This window comes from Vulpes lagopus, chromosome 8 (assembly GCF_018345385.1).
Source record: "Vulpes lagopus strain Blue_001 chromosome 8, ASM1834538v1, whole genome shotgun sequence".
Classification (NCBI taxonomy): Eukaryota; Metazoa; Chordata; class Mammalia; order Carnivora; family Canidae; genus Vulpes; species Vulpes lagopus.
In genome coordinates, this window is record NC_054831.1 from 32,735,656 (window position 1) to 32,752,909 (window position 17,254).

The 17,254-nt window shown below is 40.5% G+C and overlaps 1 protein-coding gene across 1 annotated transcript in view; it reads left to right on the forward strand.

The window, feature by feature from the left end:
- The window catches only part of PARP4 (poly(ADP-ribose) polymerase family member 4), a 106,272-nt gene that overhangs the window by 43,630 nt on the left and 45,388 nt on the right, over positions 1 to 17,254 (forward strand). Inside the window, exons 19-21 of the mRNA XM_041765436.1 lie at positions 496 to 542; positions 683 to 761; positions 4,417 to 4,554. Coding sequence (XP_041621370.1) covers positions 496 to 542; positions 683 to 761; positions 4,417 to 4,554 — 264 coding nt within the window. The remainder of the gene's footprint in view (positions 1 to 495; positions 543 to 682; positions 762 to 4,416; positions 4,555 to 17,254) is intronic.

Genomic DNA, 17,254 nt, shown 5'->3' on the forward strand with positions numbered 1-17,254 from the left:
AATGAAAAGAAAAAAGACACAGTTATGCTCAGTTGCTGTGATATTTTTATTCTGTTCAGTCACTTAAAATTTTTGTGTCTGTACTACATGTTCATTATGGAGAATTTAGATAACCATAAAGAATGCAAATAAGCCAAAGAGGAAAACTTAATCCTTAATTCCATTGCCAGAGATGATAGTCTGAAGCTACTGATTAACACTTTGTTTCTATTTTGTAGGTATTTATATAAATTATGTGTGTATATGCATATAGAGGTATGCATATAGAGGTATATAGACATATGTGTAGTTGAAAATCTCTATTAAATTGGTCATAAATTATTATTTAGAAACTACCGTCATTCCATGAGCAAATGTTCTGTGACTCACTACTTCAAAGGGAGACCATCTGTCTTGCCAATGTAGATTGTGGTCTTGGTAACATTACATTCAGCTTAGAGTTCTCACTGTGTATTAGTAGATATTTACTTATGTAAATATATTTTCTTTTAACAGGATACAGTAGAGAAGATTTCTATAAAGAAAATAGGAACAAAGCAAAGGTTAGTACCAAAAATATAAAACCTCTTCATTCAATGGACATTAGTTGTATGGTTTCAAATTTTACTTAAAACTATATAAAATGACAACAAGTAGTTATTTAATATTTAAGATAATAGACAATTTTTCTTCTTTTTGGTAGCTTCTCTTTGAGTATGTCCATTGAGATGCCATACATGATTGAATCCATTTCTAGTGATACACATCAACTGAGACAAAAGGTTAGTGAATCTTTGTTTCATTTTTTAAGTGCTTTTATTTTAGCGTCAGCTTTATTGTGTCAAGACAATAAGGGCATGTGGTTTAAAAAGTTAAATAAGAACACTAACAACAGGGACACCTGGATGGCTCATCAGTTGGGCGCCTGCCTTCGGCCCAGGTCAGTATCCTGGGATCTGGGATCGAGTCCCTCATGGGGCTCCCTGTGAGGAACCTGCTTCTCCCTCTGCCTATGTCTCTGTCTCTGTCTCTCTCTGTGTGTCTCTCATGAATAAATAAATAAATCTTTAAAAAAAAAAAAAAAGAATGCTAATAACAGGGGTACCTGACTGGTTCAGTCAGTGGAGCATGCCACTCTTGATCTCGGGGTTTTGGGTTCAAGCCCCACGTTGGGTATAGAGATTACTGAAAAAATAAAATTAAATATAAAATAATAAAATATATGTAACATATTTCATATAAAAAATAAAATCTTAAAAAAAAAAGGAAATAATGCTAACAACAGCTTCTCAGAAGAAGCAACAGCCTACTTATGCCCTGCCTCTTCCAGAACAGTCTCCAGAAACAGTGAACCACTTTAAATATCTTACCGCCTTTCTGGTGGCCTCCAAAGTTGTAAATGCTCATGTTTTTACTACTTGTAAAACAGTAAAAACATCCATCTGATTCAAAATTATTTTTTAACTTCCTATTATGGTCAATGAAAATTTAATTCTCTACTCTCTTCACTAGTCTCACTTACACATAGATTAAAACTCTTCAGAATATTATTTGTTGCAGTTGAAGGCTTCCAATAATTCGGATCATGTTTTTCCCTGGAGACCTTCCTCCCTTTTGTCTCTCCAGTCCAACCCAGCTTGGTCCCAGGGCCTTTCTTTATGATTCTCCTTTGTAGATATTTTCCTCTTTATGCTCTTTCTTGCTTTATTTCCTCCATTTGACAGAGAACAACCTCCATTAACTTCCTGAGTAAGAGTGTGTGGGCCTCAATATCTGGAGCTATCCTCATTCCGTGTGTGAATGTTGATCATCTGCCAAGGTGTCTAATCCGGGGTTGAAAATCATCTTCCTCCTAATATTGAACACATGATCTTCTAGCTTCCAGTGTTAGTTCTGAGAAAAATGTTATTCTAATCCCCTGTTCAATGTGTATAGTCTGTTTTGTTTTGTTTTGTTTTAAATTCTGCAAGAATTCCAGATCTTCTCTTTATTCCTGGTATTCTGAAATTAGTTAAGAATGTGATATGCATTCATTGGATAACTCATAGCCTTTAATTCTGGGAAAGTTTGTTAAAATATATATATAATATATATATTTTAAATTGTTCCTCTCTCCTTCACATTTTGTATTGCCTTTCAGTCATGTGTCCCCTGGAATGAGCTTCATGTTTTCTTTCTTTTTCTCTCCTGTTGACCATTGTATTGTTTCTTTGTTCTACTTTCTGGGTGATATTCTTGATTTCAAATTCCAACTGTTCCACTGAAATTTGTGTTTTAGTTCTGATTTTTAATTTGTAAGAGCTCTTTTCTGTTCTAGAAGTATTCCTTTTTTTGTAGCGTCTTTGTGTGTTTCATGGGTGCATTATCTTCTCTTTTCTTGTCTCTCTGAAAACATGATATATCTTTTTCTTCTCTTCCCTGTGTTGTATCTTTTCTCTTTGAGTTCCTTTTTTCTTCTCTGGCTTTTTCCTTTTTTTTCTTTCTTTCTTTCTTTCTTTTTTTTTTTTTTGTCTCTAGATTTTGTGTTAGACACTTTTCCTTAAAGGTCTGGGTGGCCTCTCCATGTTCATCTCTAACTAAGACATGAGAAAGCTAGTTAGATGCTCTGAGGTGAGTGGAGCGAGTGGACCAAAGGTCCTGCACTGGAGTCTCTGGCAGCTGGCTGGCTGTTTGATGGTGAGGCTCATGGTGGTGTTTTAACCCTTCTGTGGTTATTCAGAACACCTCTAGGTTATTCCTAAAGTATGATTGGGGAGAGTGACTGAGGGACCCACACTTCATTCCCTACTCTGCAGTCCTATATTTGTATAGTCTGCTATGCCTGTGATTCCCCGGTGTGGATGCTATTTGCTTGAATTTCTCTGAGAAATGAATCTTCAATTCCCTTAGTGAGAGAACAGGGTACTAGCTATTGGTGCTAGCTGCTTGGCTACTTAAGGCAGGGAAGGAGCCTGCACTAAAGCAACTTAGTGCATACTCTGCTTGCTAGTTACTGCCATTTCCTGCAGTAGGCTCCAAGGTTTGAGCCTTTCCTGGTTGCTGTAGTCCCCCACCAGACTCAGGTAGTAGTTTCCTCCACTCTGGCTAAGTCACTTACCATGCCCCTATCAACTTTCAATTTTTTCTTAAATTGTTGACCTCTCTCAACTGCTATTGTCTTTGTTCCTATTCTCCATATCTTTATGGGTTTATACCCTTTAATTGATTCCTTCTTATGGTAGAGAGTTTTAGGATTTTACTAGGAATGGAGATAAACACATACACTTAGTCCATCCTGAAAAAGAGACCCTCTGCGTCAGAAAGCTTCTGCTGTATAACAATCAATCTCAAAACTTGATGGTATAAAGTAATAACATTTGTTATTTTTCACAGTTCTGTGAATTGGCTGGGTGGTTCTAATGGTCTGCACTGGCTTGGCTGGGACAGGATGATCTAGAATGGTCTTATTAATATCTAGCAGTTGATCTGATGTCATTTGGGGAGATGACCATATCTCTCTTCATCTAGCAGGTTAGCTCAGGTTCATTCATAGAGTAATTGAAAAGTTCTCAGTAGCAACAGAGGAAGGCAAGCCCCTTTGGAATGTTTTCCAAGCCTCTTGCATCACATCTGCCAATATCCCATTGATGAAAGCAAGTCACATTGGCCAACTCTGAATTCAAGGGCAGAAAAATAGGTGCCATCTCCTGACAGGAAGAGATGCAAAGTCACATCATTGCAAAGGGGTGAGCACATAGGAAAGGAAAGACTTTATTTTACAATCTGTCAACATTGCCTTCATTTTAAAGCTTATCATTAACATCTTCAAAAGTTATTTTACAAATAAGGCATAATTATAAGATTTCTGCTGAATTTTCTCTTTTCACTATTCTAAGTTATGATTATCTAGTGTACTTACTGCTATATCCAGATAGTTCTGCCTGAATACATAGATCTATAATCTTTGGATCCAGGATTTGAGGCTGTGTGAAATTTCTAAATTTGACTATGTATATCAACCTTAGATTTTCAGGAGGGTAATTGATATGATAATGGGCATACTTCTAAAAATTTCACAATTTTGAGATTTATTACTACACTGTTGTTGTTTTTTTAATAAAGATTTTATTTATTAATTCATGAGAGACACAAGGAGAGAGGCAGAGACATAGACAGAGGGAGAAGCAGGCTCCTCCCAGGGAGCCCAGTGTGGGACTCCATCCCCGGACCGGGATCATGCCCTGAGCCAAAGGCAGATGCTCAACCGCTGAGCCACCTAGGCGTCCCTACACTGTTGATTCTTAATGCACTTATATAAATTTTTTTTTTTGCACTTATATAAATTTTTTTTTTTGCACTTATATAAATTATGCAAGGGTTTGGCACTTGAGAGGTAACTGCAAACTGATCATATGGTATTATTCCATTACTTACTTTGTTATCTTTGTTGTTTTGTAGAGGACAGACTGCAAAGCTGTAATTAGCACCGTGGAAGGTAGCTCCTTAGACAGTGATGGATTCACTCTTCATGTTGGTTTGTCTGACGCATATCTCCCAAGAATGTGGGTTGAAAAACATCCAGAAAAGGAAAGCGAGGTATGACCCTTTTTACTAAAAAATGAGAGACGCTATTGAAAAAATATTTCAGAATACATTATTAAAATTTGGAAATTGCTGATAGTCCTGAAAAACTAGAATTACAAAATGAGCTCTCATCACCTCAAGATTTCATAACTAAAAATACTTATGAAATCAGACACAACAAACTTCTGAGGTTTCAACCAAGTCCATCATGTGGCATGTTTCCCTATGACTGTAGTTTTTACCTTAATCCCCACCAAGAACAAAATATGCCTTCAGACATTACATTGGTTAGTCTGTATACTTTTATAGTTTTAAAATATTGATACTGTAAAAACAGATACAAAATTATTTATGGCTATAAGACAATTTGTGTGTCTGTGATGAAGAATCTCTTCTTATTAGAATAAAAATTGAGAGTTGGCCATCAGCAAGATGGCCAAACAAGATGTCCTTTACATGTATCCCCTCCTCAACAACAATTATTTGACATCTATCTATGGACAAAGTGCCATGTAGGAGCTTTGGGATCCAGTTAAGGAGATTTTGAAACCCTAGTGCCCCAAACCAAGTAGAACCATTTTGAGAAGGCAGGTTTACCCCCAGGCAGCTAACTTGCTGACCATGGTCCTGGCTGCATCTATGTCTCCAAATATCCTGAAAGTGCCTTCTAGTTGGCTCCAGCCTCCGGATGGTCCCAGTTTGCAAGCAGATCTGTGATTCTAGGGACCCAGCAGGAGGCACTTTCATCTACAACCTTGAAAATTCTGAAAGGGCCCAATTCTCAACTCTAGCTCTCTCTTAGCTGCAGTCCATGAGCAGACCACTGGCATAGAACCTGTTGGATTCTCAAGTCTGCACTCAGGAGATCCAGAAAGTGTCGCGCGCGCTGGGGGCGACAACTGTCCAGGGCTGAGGGTAAGGGAATGAGGAAAAGAAAGGAGACATAAACAGAGTGGGAGCAGGAGGGACATATGGCCGGATTCAGCCACAATGCCAACTTTATTTGTATTATTCACTCTTTTATAAAGCAGGGTTGTTTAACAAGCAGGATATTTTAAGCTTAGTTCTCCAGACATGTCCTTTCACAGTAGACAGCAACAGTATGCACCCTTGAATAGATAGCAATAGTATGCGTCCTTGAGCCACAAGCCTTCAACAACAGGGTGAGACAGGTGGGCTGCGGTTGGAAGAGTCAACAGAGAGCCCTTTTGCTCAATCCATTAACCCCTTCCTGGCACGCGGCCCCCAACAAGAAAGGTCCCTATATTCTGGCTCAGCCCCTCCAGGGATCAGTCAGCCTACCCAGAGACTTCATGGGAGACATTCATCTGTACCTTCAGAGGCAGGTCTACAGATCTCAATCATGTTCCGGGGCTTGGTTCCAACTTCCAAGGGACTTTGTGGAAGCTATACCCATCCACACACCTCGTGATAGGTCTACTGACTGAAGAAATGTTGACTGTGAAGTGGCTTCTTGTCCCAGGCTACCCTACTGCACAATATACTGAGGCAATCCCAGACACCCAAGGAGCAGACATGATCCACGCTTATCTGACCCCCTGGTAACAAGAATGTTAACTGCAGACCACACCATAGACTCACCAACAGCCTTGAAATTGACTCCAATCCTGAAAAACTGTGATTCCAGAGGTAATCCCATCAGCCAAGGAGCCAGCCAAACTAGTCTGTAAAAACAGAGGTATATGCTCCTTTAGATGCACAGATACCAATACAAAGTTTATGTGGATCATGAAGAATTGGGCAAACATGACACCACCAAAGGAAATAGAGCTCCTACAACTGACCCCAAAGAAATGGAGATCTATGGTTTTGCCTGACAACAAATTCAAAACAATCATCTTAAGGAAACTCAATATAATATAAGAGAACACAGATAAACAAGTAAACAAAATCAGGAAAACAACCCATGAACAAAATGAGAAGTTTAATAAGAAATAGAAACATAAAAAAGAACCAAACAAAGTCTGGAGCTGAAGAATACAACAGACTAAAAGATTCAAGACAGAGCTTCAACAACTGACTTGATCATGCAGAAGAAAGAATCAATGGATTCGAAGATAGATCATTTGAAATTAGAGGAAAAAAAGAAAATGCAACAGAGTTAAGAAAGCATACATGAATTATGGAGTACTGTCAAGCAAGAGAACGTTTGTATCACAGGCAGCCCAGGAAAGGAGAGAAAAGGGCAAAGAAATTATTTAAGGAAACAATAGCTAAAATCTTCCCAAATCTTGAGAGAGAGATGGACATCCAGGTGCAGGCAGCACAAAGAACCCCAAGCAAAATCAGCTGGAAGATTACTCCAAAACACATCATAATCAAAACATTAAAAATAAAGGACAAGGAGGGAATTTTTTTAAGGAGGGAATTTTGTTTTTTGTTTTTTTTTTAATTTTTATTTATGATAGTCACACAGAGAGAGAGAGGCAGAGACACAGGCAGAGGGAGAAGCAGGCTCCAAGCACCGGGAGACCGATGTGGGATTCGATCCCGGGTCTCCAGGATCGCGCCCTGGGCCAAAGGCAGGCGCCAAACCGCTGCGCCACCCAGGGATCCCTAAGGAGGGAATTTTGAAAGCAGCAAAAGAAGAATGGCTCATCACATACAAGGGAATTCCCCACCCCATAAGCAGATTTTTCTGCAGAAACCATGAGATCAAGAAGGAGTGGGATAATATACTCAAAGTGCTGAAAGGAAAAACTGCCAACCAAGAATACTACTCTTTTGGGTTCCTGGAACCAATTTCAAGGGGAAGAGGGAGGCTTCCCTACATACCATGTAAGTCCAGGTTGTTACCTGTACTTCTGACCAACTAGCTATAAATCAGAGATTCCCCCAATCCTTTCCTCAGTTTCGATTAACTTACTAGAGCAGCTCACAGAACTCAGAAACGTTTTACTTACTAGGTCATCAGTTTATTATAAAAGCATATAACTCAGGCACAGCCAGATGGAAGAGATGTAGAGGGCAAAGTCTGGGGAAAGGGTATGGAGCTTCTATTCCCTCTTCAGGCACGTGTCTCTTCCACATCTTCATGTGTTCACCAATGTGAATGCTCTCCAAAGCCCATGATTTGGGGTTTTTATGATGACTTCATTACACAGGCATGATTTATTAAAATCATGAGCCATTGGCAATTGATTCAGTCTCCAGCCCCTCTCCCTTTCCAAGAAGTCTGGGGGTAGGACTGAAAGTTCTAAGTCTATAATCACATGGTTGATTTTTCTGGCAACCAGCCCCCCTTCTTTGGTGGGGTCCAAACCTTGCCTTAGTGACAAAACAAAAGACACCTTTATTACCCTCATCACTTAGGAAATTGCAAGGGTTTTGGAAGATGTGAGCCAGAAACAGTGGACAAGGACCAAATATATATAGGAGTTGACCAAATATGTATTTCTTATAAATCACAATATAGCATAAATTCAGCAAAACTGTCCTTCAGATGTGAAGAAGAAATATATTCCCAAAAAAATTAAGGGAATTCATCACCACTGGTCTTGCCTTAAGGGAAATGGTAAAGGGAGTTCTTGAAATGAAAGAATGCTAAAGAACAACAAGCTTCTAGTGGCGAAATGAATAAGCCATGGGAATAAAAGGACAGCATGGAGAGTATAGTTAATGCTATTGAAGTTGCGTATGGTGACAGATAAGTAGCTATACTATGTGATGAATATAGCATAACATATAAAATGTCAAATTGGCATCCTGTATACAGGAAACTAATGTAACCTTATATGTCAAATGTATGTCAATAAAAAATAAAATGAAATATCCTGTCAGTAGATGCAGAAGTGATTGAAAAATTCAGCACCTTTTCATGATGAAAGCTCTGAACAAACTGAGTATGGAGAGAACATACCTCAACATAAGAAAGACTATATATGACAAGCCCACAGCTGACATCATACTCAGTGGTGAAAAATAGAGCTTTTTCTCTAAAACCAGAAATAAGAGTGCCTACTCTCACTATTCCTATTTAGTGTAGTACTGGAAGTCCTAACTAGAATAATTAGGCAAGAAAAAGCAATTGAAAGGATGCAAATGGAAAGGAAAAAGTAAAAGCATCTCAGTTTACAGATAACATGATGTCATATTAGAAAACCCTAAAGATTCTACCAAAAACCTGTTAGAATTAATAAGCAAATTCAGGAAAGTCGTAAACATACTATAAGAGAACTATAGGGATCCCTGGGTGGCGCAGCGGTTTGGCGCCTGCCTTTGGCCCAGGGCGCGATCCTGGAGACCCGGGATCGAATCCCACATCGGGCTCCCGGTGCATGGAGCCTGCTTCTCCCTCTGCCTGTGTCTCTGCCTCTCTCTCTCTCACTGTGTGCCTATCATAAATAAATTAAAAAAAAAGAAAAAAAAAGAGAAAAGTTTAAAAAAAAAAAAAAGAGAACTATAGGCCAATATCCCTCATTCACATAGATGCAAAAATTCTTTTTTTTTAATAAATTAATTTTTTATTGGTGTTCAATTTGCCAACATACAGAATAACACCCAGTGCTCATCCCGTCAAGTGCCCCCCTCAGTACCCACTCACCCCCACCTCCCGCCCTCCTCCCCTTCCACCACCCCTAGTTCGTTTCCCAGAGTTAGGAGTCTTTATGTTCTGTCTCCCTTTCTGATATTTCCCACACATTTTTTCTCCCTTCCCTTATATTCCCTTTCACTATTATTTATATTCCCCAAATGAATGAGAACCTACACTGTTTGTCCTTCTCCGATTGACTTACTTCACTCAGCATAATACCCTACAGTTCCATCCACGTTGAAGCAAATGGTGGGTATTTGTCGTTTCTAATGGCTGAGTAATATTCCATTGTATACATAAACCACATCTTCTTTATCCATTCATCTTTCGATGGACACCGAGGCTTCTTCCACAGTTTGGCTATTGTGGACATTGCTGCTAGGAACATCGGGGTGCAGGTGTCACGGCGTTTCATTGCATCTGAATCTTTGGGGTAAATCCCCAACAGTGCAATTGCTGGGTCGTAGGGCAGGTCTATTTTTAACTCTTTGAGGAACCTCCACACAGTTTTCCAGAGTGGCTGCACCAGTTCACATTCCCACCAACAGTGTAAGAGGGTTCCCTTTTCTCTGCATCCTCTCCAACATTTGTTGTTTCCTGCCTTGTTAATTTTCCCCATTCTCACTGGTGTGAGGTGGTATCTCATTGTGGTTTTGATTTATATTTCCCTGATGGCAAGTGATGCAGAGCATTTTCTCATGTGCATGTTGGCCATGTCTATGTCTTCCTCTGTGAGATTTCTTTTCATGTCTTTTGCCCATTTCATGATTGGATTGTTTGTTTCTTTGCTGTTGAGTTTAAGAAGTTCTTTATAGATCTTGGAAACTAGCCCTTTATCTGATACGTCATTTGCAAATATTCTCTCCCATACTGTAGGTTGTCTTTTAGTTTTGTTGACTGTATCCTTTGCTGTGCAAAAGCTTCTTAGCTTGATGAAGTCCCAACAGTTCATTTTTTCTTTTGTTTCTTTTGCCTTCGTGGATGTATCTTGCAAGAAGTTACTGTGGCCAAGTTCAAAAAGGGTGTTGCCTGTGTTCTCCTCTAGGATTTTTGATGGAATCTTGTCTCACATTTAGATCTTTCATCCATTTTGAGTTTATCTTTGTGTATGGTGCAAGAGAGTGGTCTAGTTTCATTCTTCTGCATGTGGATGTCCAATTTTCCCAGCACCATTTATTGAAGAGACTTGTTTTTCTTCCAATGGATAGTCTTTCCTCCTTTATCGCATATTAGTTGACCATAAAGTTCAGGGTCCACTTCTGGGTTCTCTACTCTGTTCCATTGATCTATGTGTCTGTTTTTGTGCCAGTACCACACTGTCTTGATGACCACAGCTTTGTTTTTTTTTTATTTATGATAGTCATACACAGAGTGGGGGGGCAGAGACACAGGCAGAGGAAGAAGCAGGCTCCATGCACCGGGAGCCTGACGTGGGATTCGATCTCGGGTCTCCAGGATCACGCCCTGGGCCAAAGGCAGGCGCCAAACCGCTGCACCACCCAGGGATCCCCATGACCACAGCTTTGTAGTACAACCTGAAATCTGGCATTGTGATGCCCCCAGCTATGGTTTTCTTTTTTAAAATTCCCCTGGCTATTCGGGGTCTTTTCTGATTCCACACAAATCTTAAAATAATTTGTTCTAACTCTGAAGAAAGTCCATGGTATTTTGATAGGGATTGCATTAAACGTGTAAATTGCCCTGGGTAACATTGACATTTTCACAATACTAATTCTGCCAATCCATGAGCATAGAATATTTTTCCATCTCTTGTGTCTTCCTCAATTTCTTTCAGAAGTGTTCTATAGTTTTTAGGGTATAGATTCTTTACCTCTTTGGTTAGGTTTATTCCTAGGTATCTTATGCTTTTGGGTGCAATTGTAAATGGGATTGACTCCTTAATTTCTCTTTCTTCAGTCTCATTGTTAGTGTATAGAAATGCCATTGATTTCTGGGCATTGATTTTGTATCCTGCCATGCTACCAAATTGCCGTATGAGTTCTAGCAATCTTGGGGTGGAGTCTTTTGGGTTTTCTATGTAGAGTATCATGTCATCAGCAAAGAGGGAGAGTTTGACTTCTCTGCCAATTTGAATGCCTTTAATGTCTTTTTGTTGTCTGATTGCTGAGGCGAGGACTTCCAGTACTATGTTGAATAGCAGTGGTGAGAGTGGACATCCCTGTCTTGTTCCTGATCTTAGGGGAAAGGCTCCCAGTGCTTCCCCATTGAGAATGATATTTTCTGTGGGCTTTTCGTAGATGGCTTTTAATGTCGAGGAAAGTTCCCTCTATCCCTACACTCTGAAGTGTTTTGATCAGGAATGGATGCTGTATTTTGTCAAATGCTTTCTCTGCATCTAATGAGAGGATCATATGGTTCTTGGTTTTTCTCTTGCTGATATGATGAATCACTGACTGTTCAACCAGCCTTGTGTCCCGGGGATAAATTCTACTTGGTCATGGTAAATAATTTTCTTAATGTACTGTTGGATCCTATTGGCTAGTATCTTGTTGAGAATTTTTGCATCCATGTTCATCAGGGATATTGGTCTGTAATTCTCCGTTTTGGTAGGGGTCTTTGTCTGGTTTTGGAATTAAGGTGATGCTGGCCTCATAGAACGAATTTGGAAATACTCCATCTCTTTCTATCTTTCCAAACAGCTTTAGTAGAATAGGTATGATTTCTTCTTTAAACGTTTGATAGAATTCCCCTGGGAAGCCATCTGGCCCTGGACTCTTGTGTCTTGGGAGGTTTTTGATGACTGCTTCAATTTCCTCCCTGGTTATTAGCCTGTTCAGGTTTTCTACTTCTTCCTGTTCCAGTTTTGGTAGTTTGTGGCTTTCCAGGAATGCGTCCGTTTCTTCTAGATTGCCTAATTTATTGGCGTATAGCTGTTCATAATATGTTTTTAAAATCGTTTGTATTTCCTTGGTGTTGGTAATGATCTCTCCTTTCTCATTCATGAGTTTATTAATTTGAGTCTTCTCTCTGTTCTTTTTAATAAGGTTGGCTAATGGTTTATCTATCTTATTAATTCTTTCAAAGAACCAACTCCTGGTTCTGTTGATCTGTTCCACAGTTCTTCTGGTCTTGATTTCGTTGAGTTCTGCTTGAATTTTAATTAACTCTCTTCTTCTGCTGGGTGTAGGATCTATCTGCTGTTTTTTCTCTAGCTCCTTTATGTGTAAGGTTAGCTTTTGTATTTGAGTTCTTTCCAGTTTTTGAATGGATGCTTGTATTGCGATGTATTTCCCCCTTAGGACTGCTTTTGCTGCATCCCAAAGATTTTGAATGGTTGAATCTTCATTCTCATTAGTTTCTATGAATCTTTTTAGTTCTTCCTTAATTTCCTGGTTGACCCTTTCATCTTTTAGCAGGATGGTCCTTAACCTCCACGTGTTTGAGGTCCTTCCAAACTTCTTGTTGTGATTTAGTTGTAATTTCAAGGCATTATGGTCTGAGAATATGCAGGGGACGATCCCAATCTTTTGGTATCGGTTCAGACCTAATTTGTGACCCAGTATGTGGTCTATTCTGGAGAAAGTTCCATGTGCACTTGAGAAGAATGTGTATTCAGTTGAGTTTGGATGTAAAGTTCTGTAGATATCTGTGAAATCCATCTGGTCCAGTGTATCATTTAATATGATTTCTTTGGAGATGTTGTGCCTAGAAGACCTATCGAGGGTAGAAAGTGCTAGATTGAAGTCACCAAGTATAAGTGTATTATTATCTAAGTATTTCTTCACCTTGGTTACTAATTGGTTTAAATATTTGGCAGCTCCCACATTCAGGGCATATATATTGAGGATTGTTAAGTCCTCTTGTTGGATAGATCCTTTAAGTATGAGATAGTATCCCTCTTCATCTCTCACTACAGTCTTCGGGGTAAATTTTAGTTTGTCTGATATAAGGATGGCTACCCCTGCTTTCTTTTGAGGACCATTTGAATGGTAAATGGTTCTCCAACCTTTTATTTTCAGGTTGTAGGTGTCCTTCTGTCTAAAATGAGTCTCTTGTAGACAGCAAATAGATGGGTCCTGCTTTTTTATCCAGTCTGAAACCCTGTGCCTTTTGATGGGGTCATTAAGCCCGTTCACGTTCAGAGTTACTATTGACAGATAGGAGTTTAGTGTCATCATGATATCTATTCAGTCCTTGTTTTTGTGGATTGTTCCATTGAACTTCTTCTCAAAGGGGAATTTTAAAAGTCCCCCTTAAAATTTCTTGCAGAGCTGGTTTGGAGGTCACATGTTCTTTCAGTTCCTGCCTGTCTTGGAAGCTCTTTATCTCTCCTTCCATTTTGAATGAGAGCCTTGCTGGATAAAGTATTCTTGGTTGCATGTTCTTCTCATTTAGGACCCTGAATATATCCTGCCAGCCCTTTCTGGCCTGCCAGGTCTCTGTGGAGAGGTCTGCTGTTACCCTAATATTCCTCCCCATAAAAGTCAGGGACTTTTTTTCTCTTGCTGCTTTAAGGATCTTCTCTATATCTTTGGAATTTGCAAGCTTCACTATTAAATGTTGAGGTGTTGAACGGTTTTTATTGATTTTAGGGGGGAATCTATTTCCTGGATCTGAATGCCTGTTTCCCTTCCCAGATTCGGAAAGTTTTCAGCTATGATTTGTTCAAATACATATTCTGGCCCTCTGTCCCTTTTGGCACCCTCGGGAACCCCAATTAAACGTAGGTTTTTCTTCCTCAGGCTGTCGTTTATTTCCCTTAATCTGTCTTCATGGTCTTTTAATTGTTTGTCTCGTTTTTCCTCAGTTTCCCTCTTTGCCATCAACTTGTCTTCTGTGTCACTCACTCGTTCTTTCACCTTATTAACTCTCATCGTTAGGACTTCTTGTTTGGATTGCATCTCATTCAATTGATTTTTAATTTCTGCCTGATTGGATTTAAATTCTGCAGCCATGATGTCTCTTGAGTCCTTTCTGCTTTTTCCTAGAGCCACCAGTAGCTGTATTATAGTGCTTCTGAATTGGCTTTCTGACATTGAATTGTAATCCAGATTTTGTAACTCTGTGGGAGAGAAGACTGTTTCTGATTCTTTCTTTTGAGGTGAGGTTTTCCTTCTAGTCATTTTGCTCAGGAAAAAGAAGGAAAGAAGGAAAGAAAAAGAGAAAAAGAAAGAAAGGGGAAAAAATGGTGGGGGAAGCAATCGGAAATCAAAAAGAAAAAAAAAAAAACACGGGGCAGTATCTTCTGATTCTGTATACTTTAAGTCCCTTGACTTCCCCTGGAACTTGTCCGTCTAGTTGGCCTTCTGGGGGAGGGGCCTGTTGTGCTGATTTTCAGGTGTTAGCACTTGGGGGAGCTGCTTTGCCCCCTGCCTGGTGCAGGGCTCAGTGGGGGTTGTTTACCCCGTGAGGCCCCAGGAGGAACAGCCACAGTGGAGGGGGGAAACTCTGGAAACCTGGATTCAGCCCCGCAGTAACTCCCGGGCTCTCCGTCTGCAGGGCCTGGAGGCTCCAGGGCAGGGCTGCTGATCTGCTCAGCTGGGGCAGGAGCGTCCTTGCTGTCCTGGGCCCTCCCGGCCTCTGCCTGTCCCCGGGGGAGGCCGGATCCTGGGCTGTGTCCCCGCGCCCTGTGCTCCGGGGCCTGCGCTGTTGGACTCGCGCTCCCGCCCCGCAGCCCCCTCCGCGGAGCCGCCGCCCGAGCCCCTCCGAGCTGCTCCAGGTCCCGCTGTGCGCGCTGCAGCCCTTAGGGAGCTCGGCGCATCTCCCAGGAGGCAGGTGTCTGTTAGTGTCCCCGGGAGCCCGAGGGCATCCCCGCCCTCCTGGGTCCTGCTCTAACTCCCTGCGGGCCCCTTTCCGCCCGGGAAGGTTGGTGCAGCTCCTGCTCCTCCGGGACGGGGCTCTCCTGTCCTGGGGACACTCGCCCCGGCCTCAGCCCGGCTCCTCGCGGGGCTCCTCCCCCTTGGAGGCCTTTTGTGTCTTTCTTTTTCCCCGTCTTCCTACCTTGATGGAATCACGAACTCTTCTCACTGTAGCGTTCCAGCTGGTCTCTCTTTAAATCTCAGGCCGAATTCGTAGATTTTCAGGATGATTTGAAGGTTATCTAGGTAATTTGGTGGGGACAGGTGATTTGGGGACCCTACTCTTCCGCCATCTTGTCCCTCCTCCAATGCTCAGATGCAAAAATTCTTGTTTTTTTTTTTTAGATGCAAAAATTCTTTAAAAAATATTAGCAAACTGAATTCAGCAGCACATCAAAAGGATCGTACACCAGATCCTTTTTATTGTTGATAAAAAATCAACATACAAAAATCAGTTATATTTATTTTATTTTATTTTATTTTATTTTATTTACCAGAGAGAGAGCGTGAGAGAGAGAGCATGAGCGGTGGGGGGTGGGGGGAAGAGTGGATAGCTAGTGGGAGAGGGAGAAGCAGACTCCCTGCTGACCAAGGAGCCTGATGCTGGACTTGATCCAAGGACCCCAGGATCATGACCTCAGCCCAAGGCAGATGCTTAACTGACTGAGCCACCCAGGCACCCTCAATTACATTTCTATACACTAAAAACAAACTGTCTGAAAAAGAAATAAAGAAAACAATCCCATTTACAGTATCTCCAAAAAAAATAAAATAAAATACTTAGGAATAAATTCAACCAAAAGAGGTAAAAGATAATATACGTTGAAAACTGCAAGACACTGATGAAAGAAATTGAAGAAGAAACAAAGGAATGGAAAGATGGTTTCATGATGGAACCACAAAAAACCCTGCATAGCCAAGGCAATCTTGAGAAAGAACAAAGCTGGAGGTGTCACACTTCCCGTTTTCTTTTTTTTTTTTTTTTAATATTTATTTATTCATGAGAGAGAGAGAGGCAGAGACATAGGCAGAGGGAGAAGCAGGCTCCTCACAGGGAGCCCAATGTGGGACTCAATCCTGGAACCCCAGAATCACACCCTGAGCCAAAGACAGATGTTCAACCACTGAGCCACCCAGGCATCCCACACTTCCTGTTTTCAAACTACACTACAAAACTCTAATAATCAACTCAATGTGGTGCTGTTATAAAAACAGACACACAGACATTTGGAACAGAATTGAGAGCTGAAAAGTAAACCCATGCATATACAGTCAACTAATATTTGACAAGGGAGCCAAGAATATTCAATGAGGAGAGGATGTCCTTTCAATAAATGGTGCTGGGAAAACTAGATATCTACATGCAAACAAATAAAATTAAGCTCCTTGCACCACTCATAAAAATTAACTCAAAATGAGTTAAAGATTTAGGTGTAAGATCTGAAACCATAAAACTCCTAGAAGAAAACAGAGGAAGAGTTCTTTGACATAGGCCTTGGCAGTGATTTTTTGGATATACCGAAAGCACAAGCCACAAAAGCCAAAATTAATAAATGGGAGTACATCAAACTTAAAAAGCCTCTGCACAACATAGGAAATCATCAACAAAATGGAGAAGCAATCTATGGAAGAAAATATTTGCAAGCCATATATCAGATAAGGGGTTAATATCCAAAATATATAAAGAACTTGTGTAATTCAGGGCACCTGGGTGGCTAGTTGGTTAAGCGTCTACCTTGGGCTCAGGTCATAATCCCAAGGTCCTGGGATCCAGCCCCACATAGGGCTTTCTGCTCAGTGAGGAGCCTGCCTCTCCTTCTGATCCTCCCCGCCCCACTCATTCTCTCTCTCTCTCTCTCTCAAGTAAATAAAATGTTAAAAAAAAAAAAAAAAGAATTCATGTAACTCAATAACAACAACAAATCTGATGAAAAACTGGGCAGAGGAACTAAATAGACTTTTTTCTAAAGAAAACATCCATGGCCAATAGGTACATGAAAAGATGCTCAACATCACTCACCATTAGGGAAATACAAATCACAATGAGGTATCACTTCACATCTGTTGGAATGGTTGTTGTAAAGAGACAAGAGATAACAAATATTGGTATGGATATGGAGAAAAGGGAACCCTTGTGCACTGTGGTAGGAATACAGATTGGTTAGCCACTATGCAATAAGAGTATGAAGGTTCCCAAAAAAATGAAAAACAGAACTACCATGTGAGTGATCCAACAAGTCCTACTTCTGAGTATGTATCCAAAACAGATGAAATTACTATCTCAAACAGATTTCTGCACCGACATATTCATTGCAGCACTATTCACAATAAGGAAGAC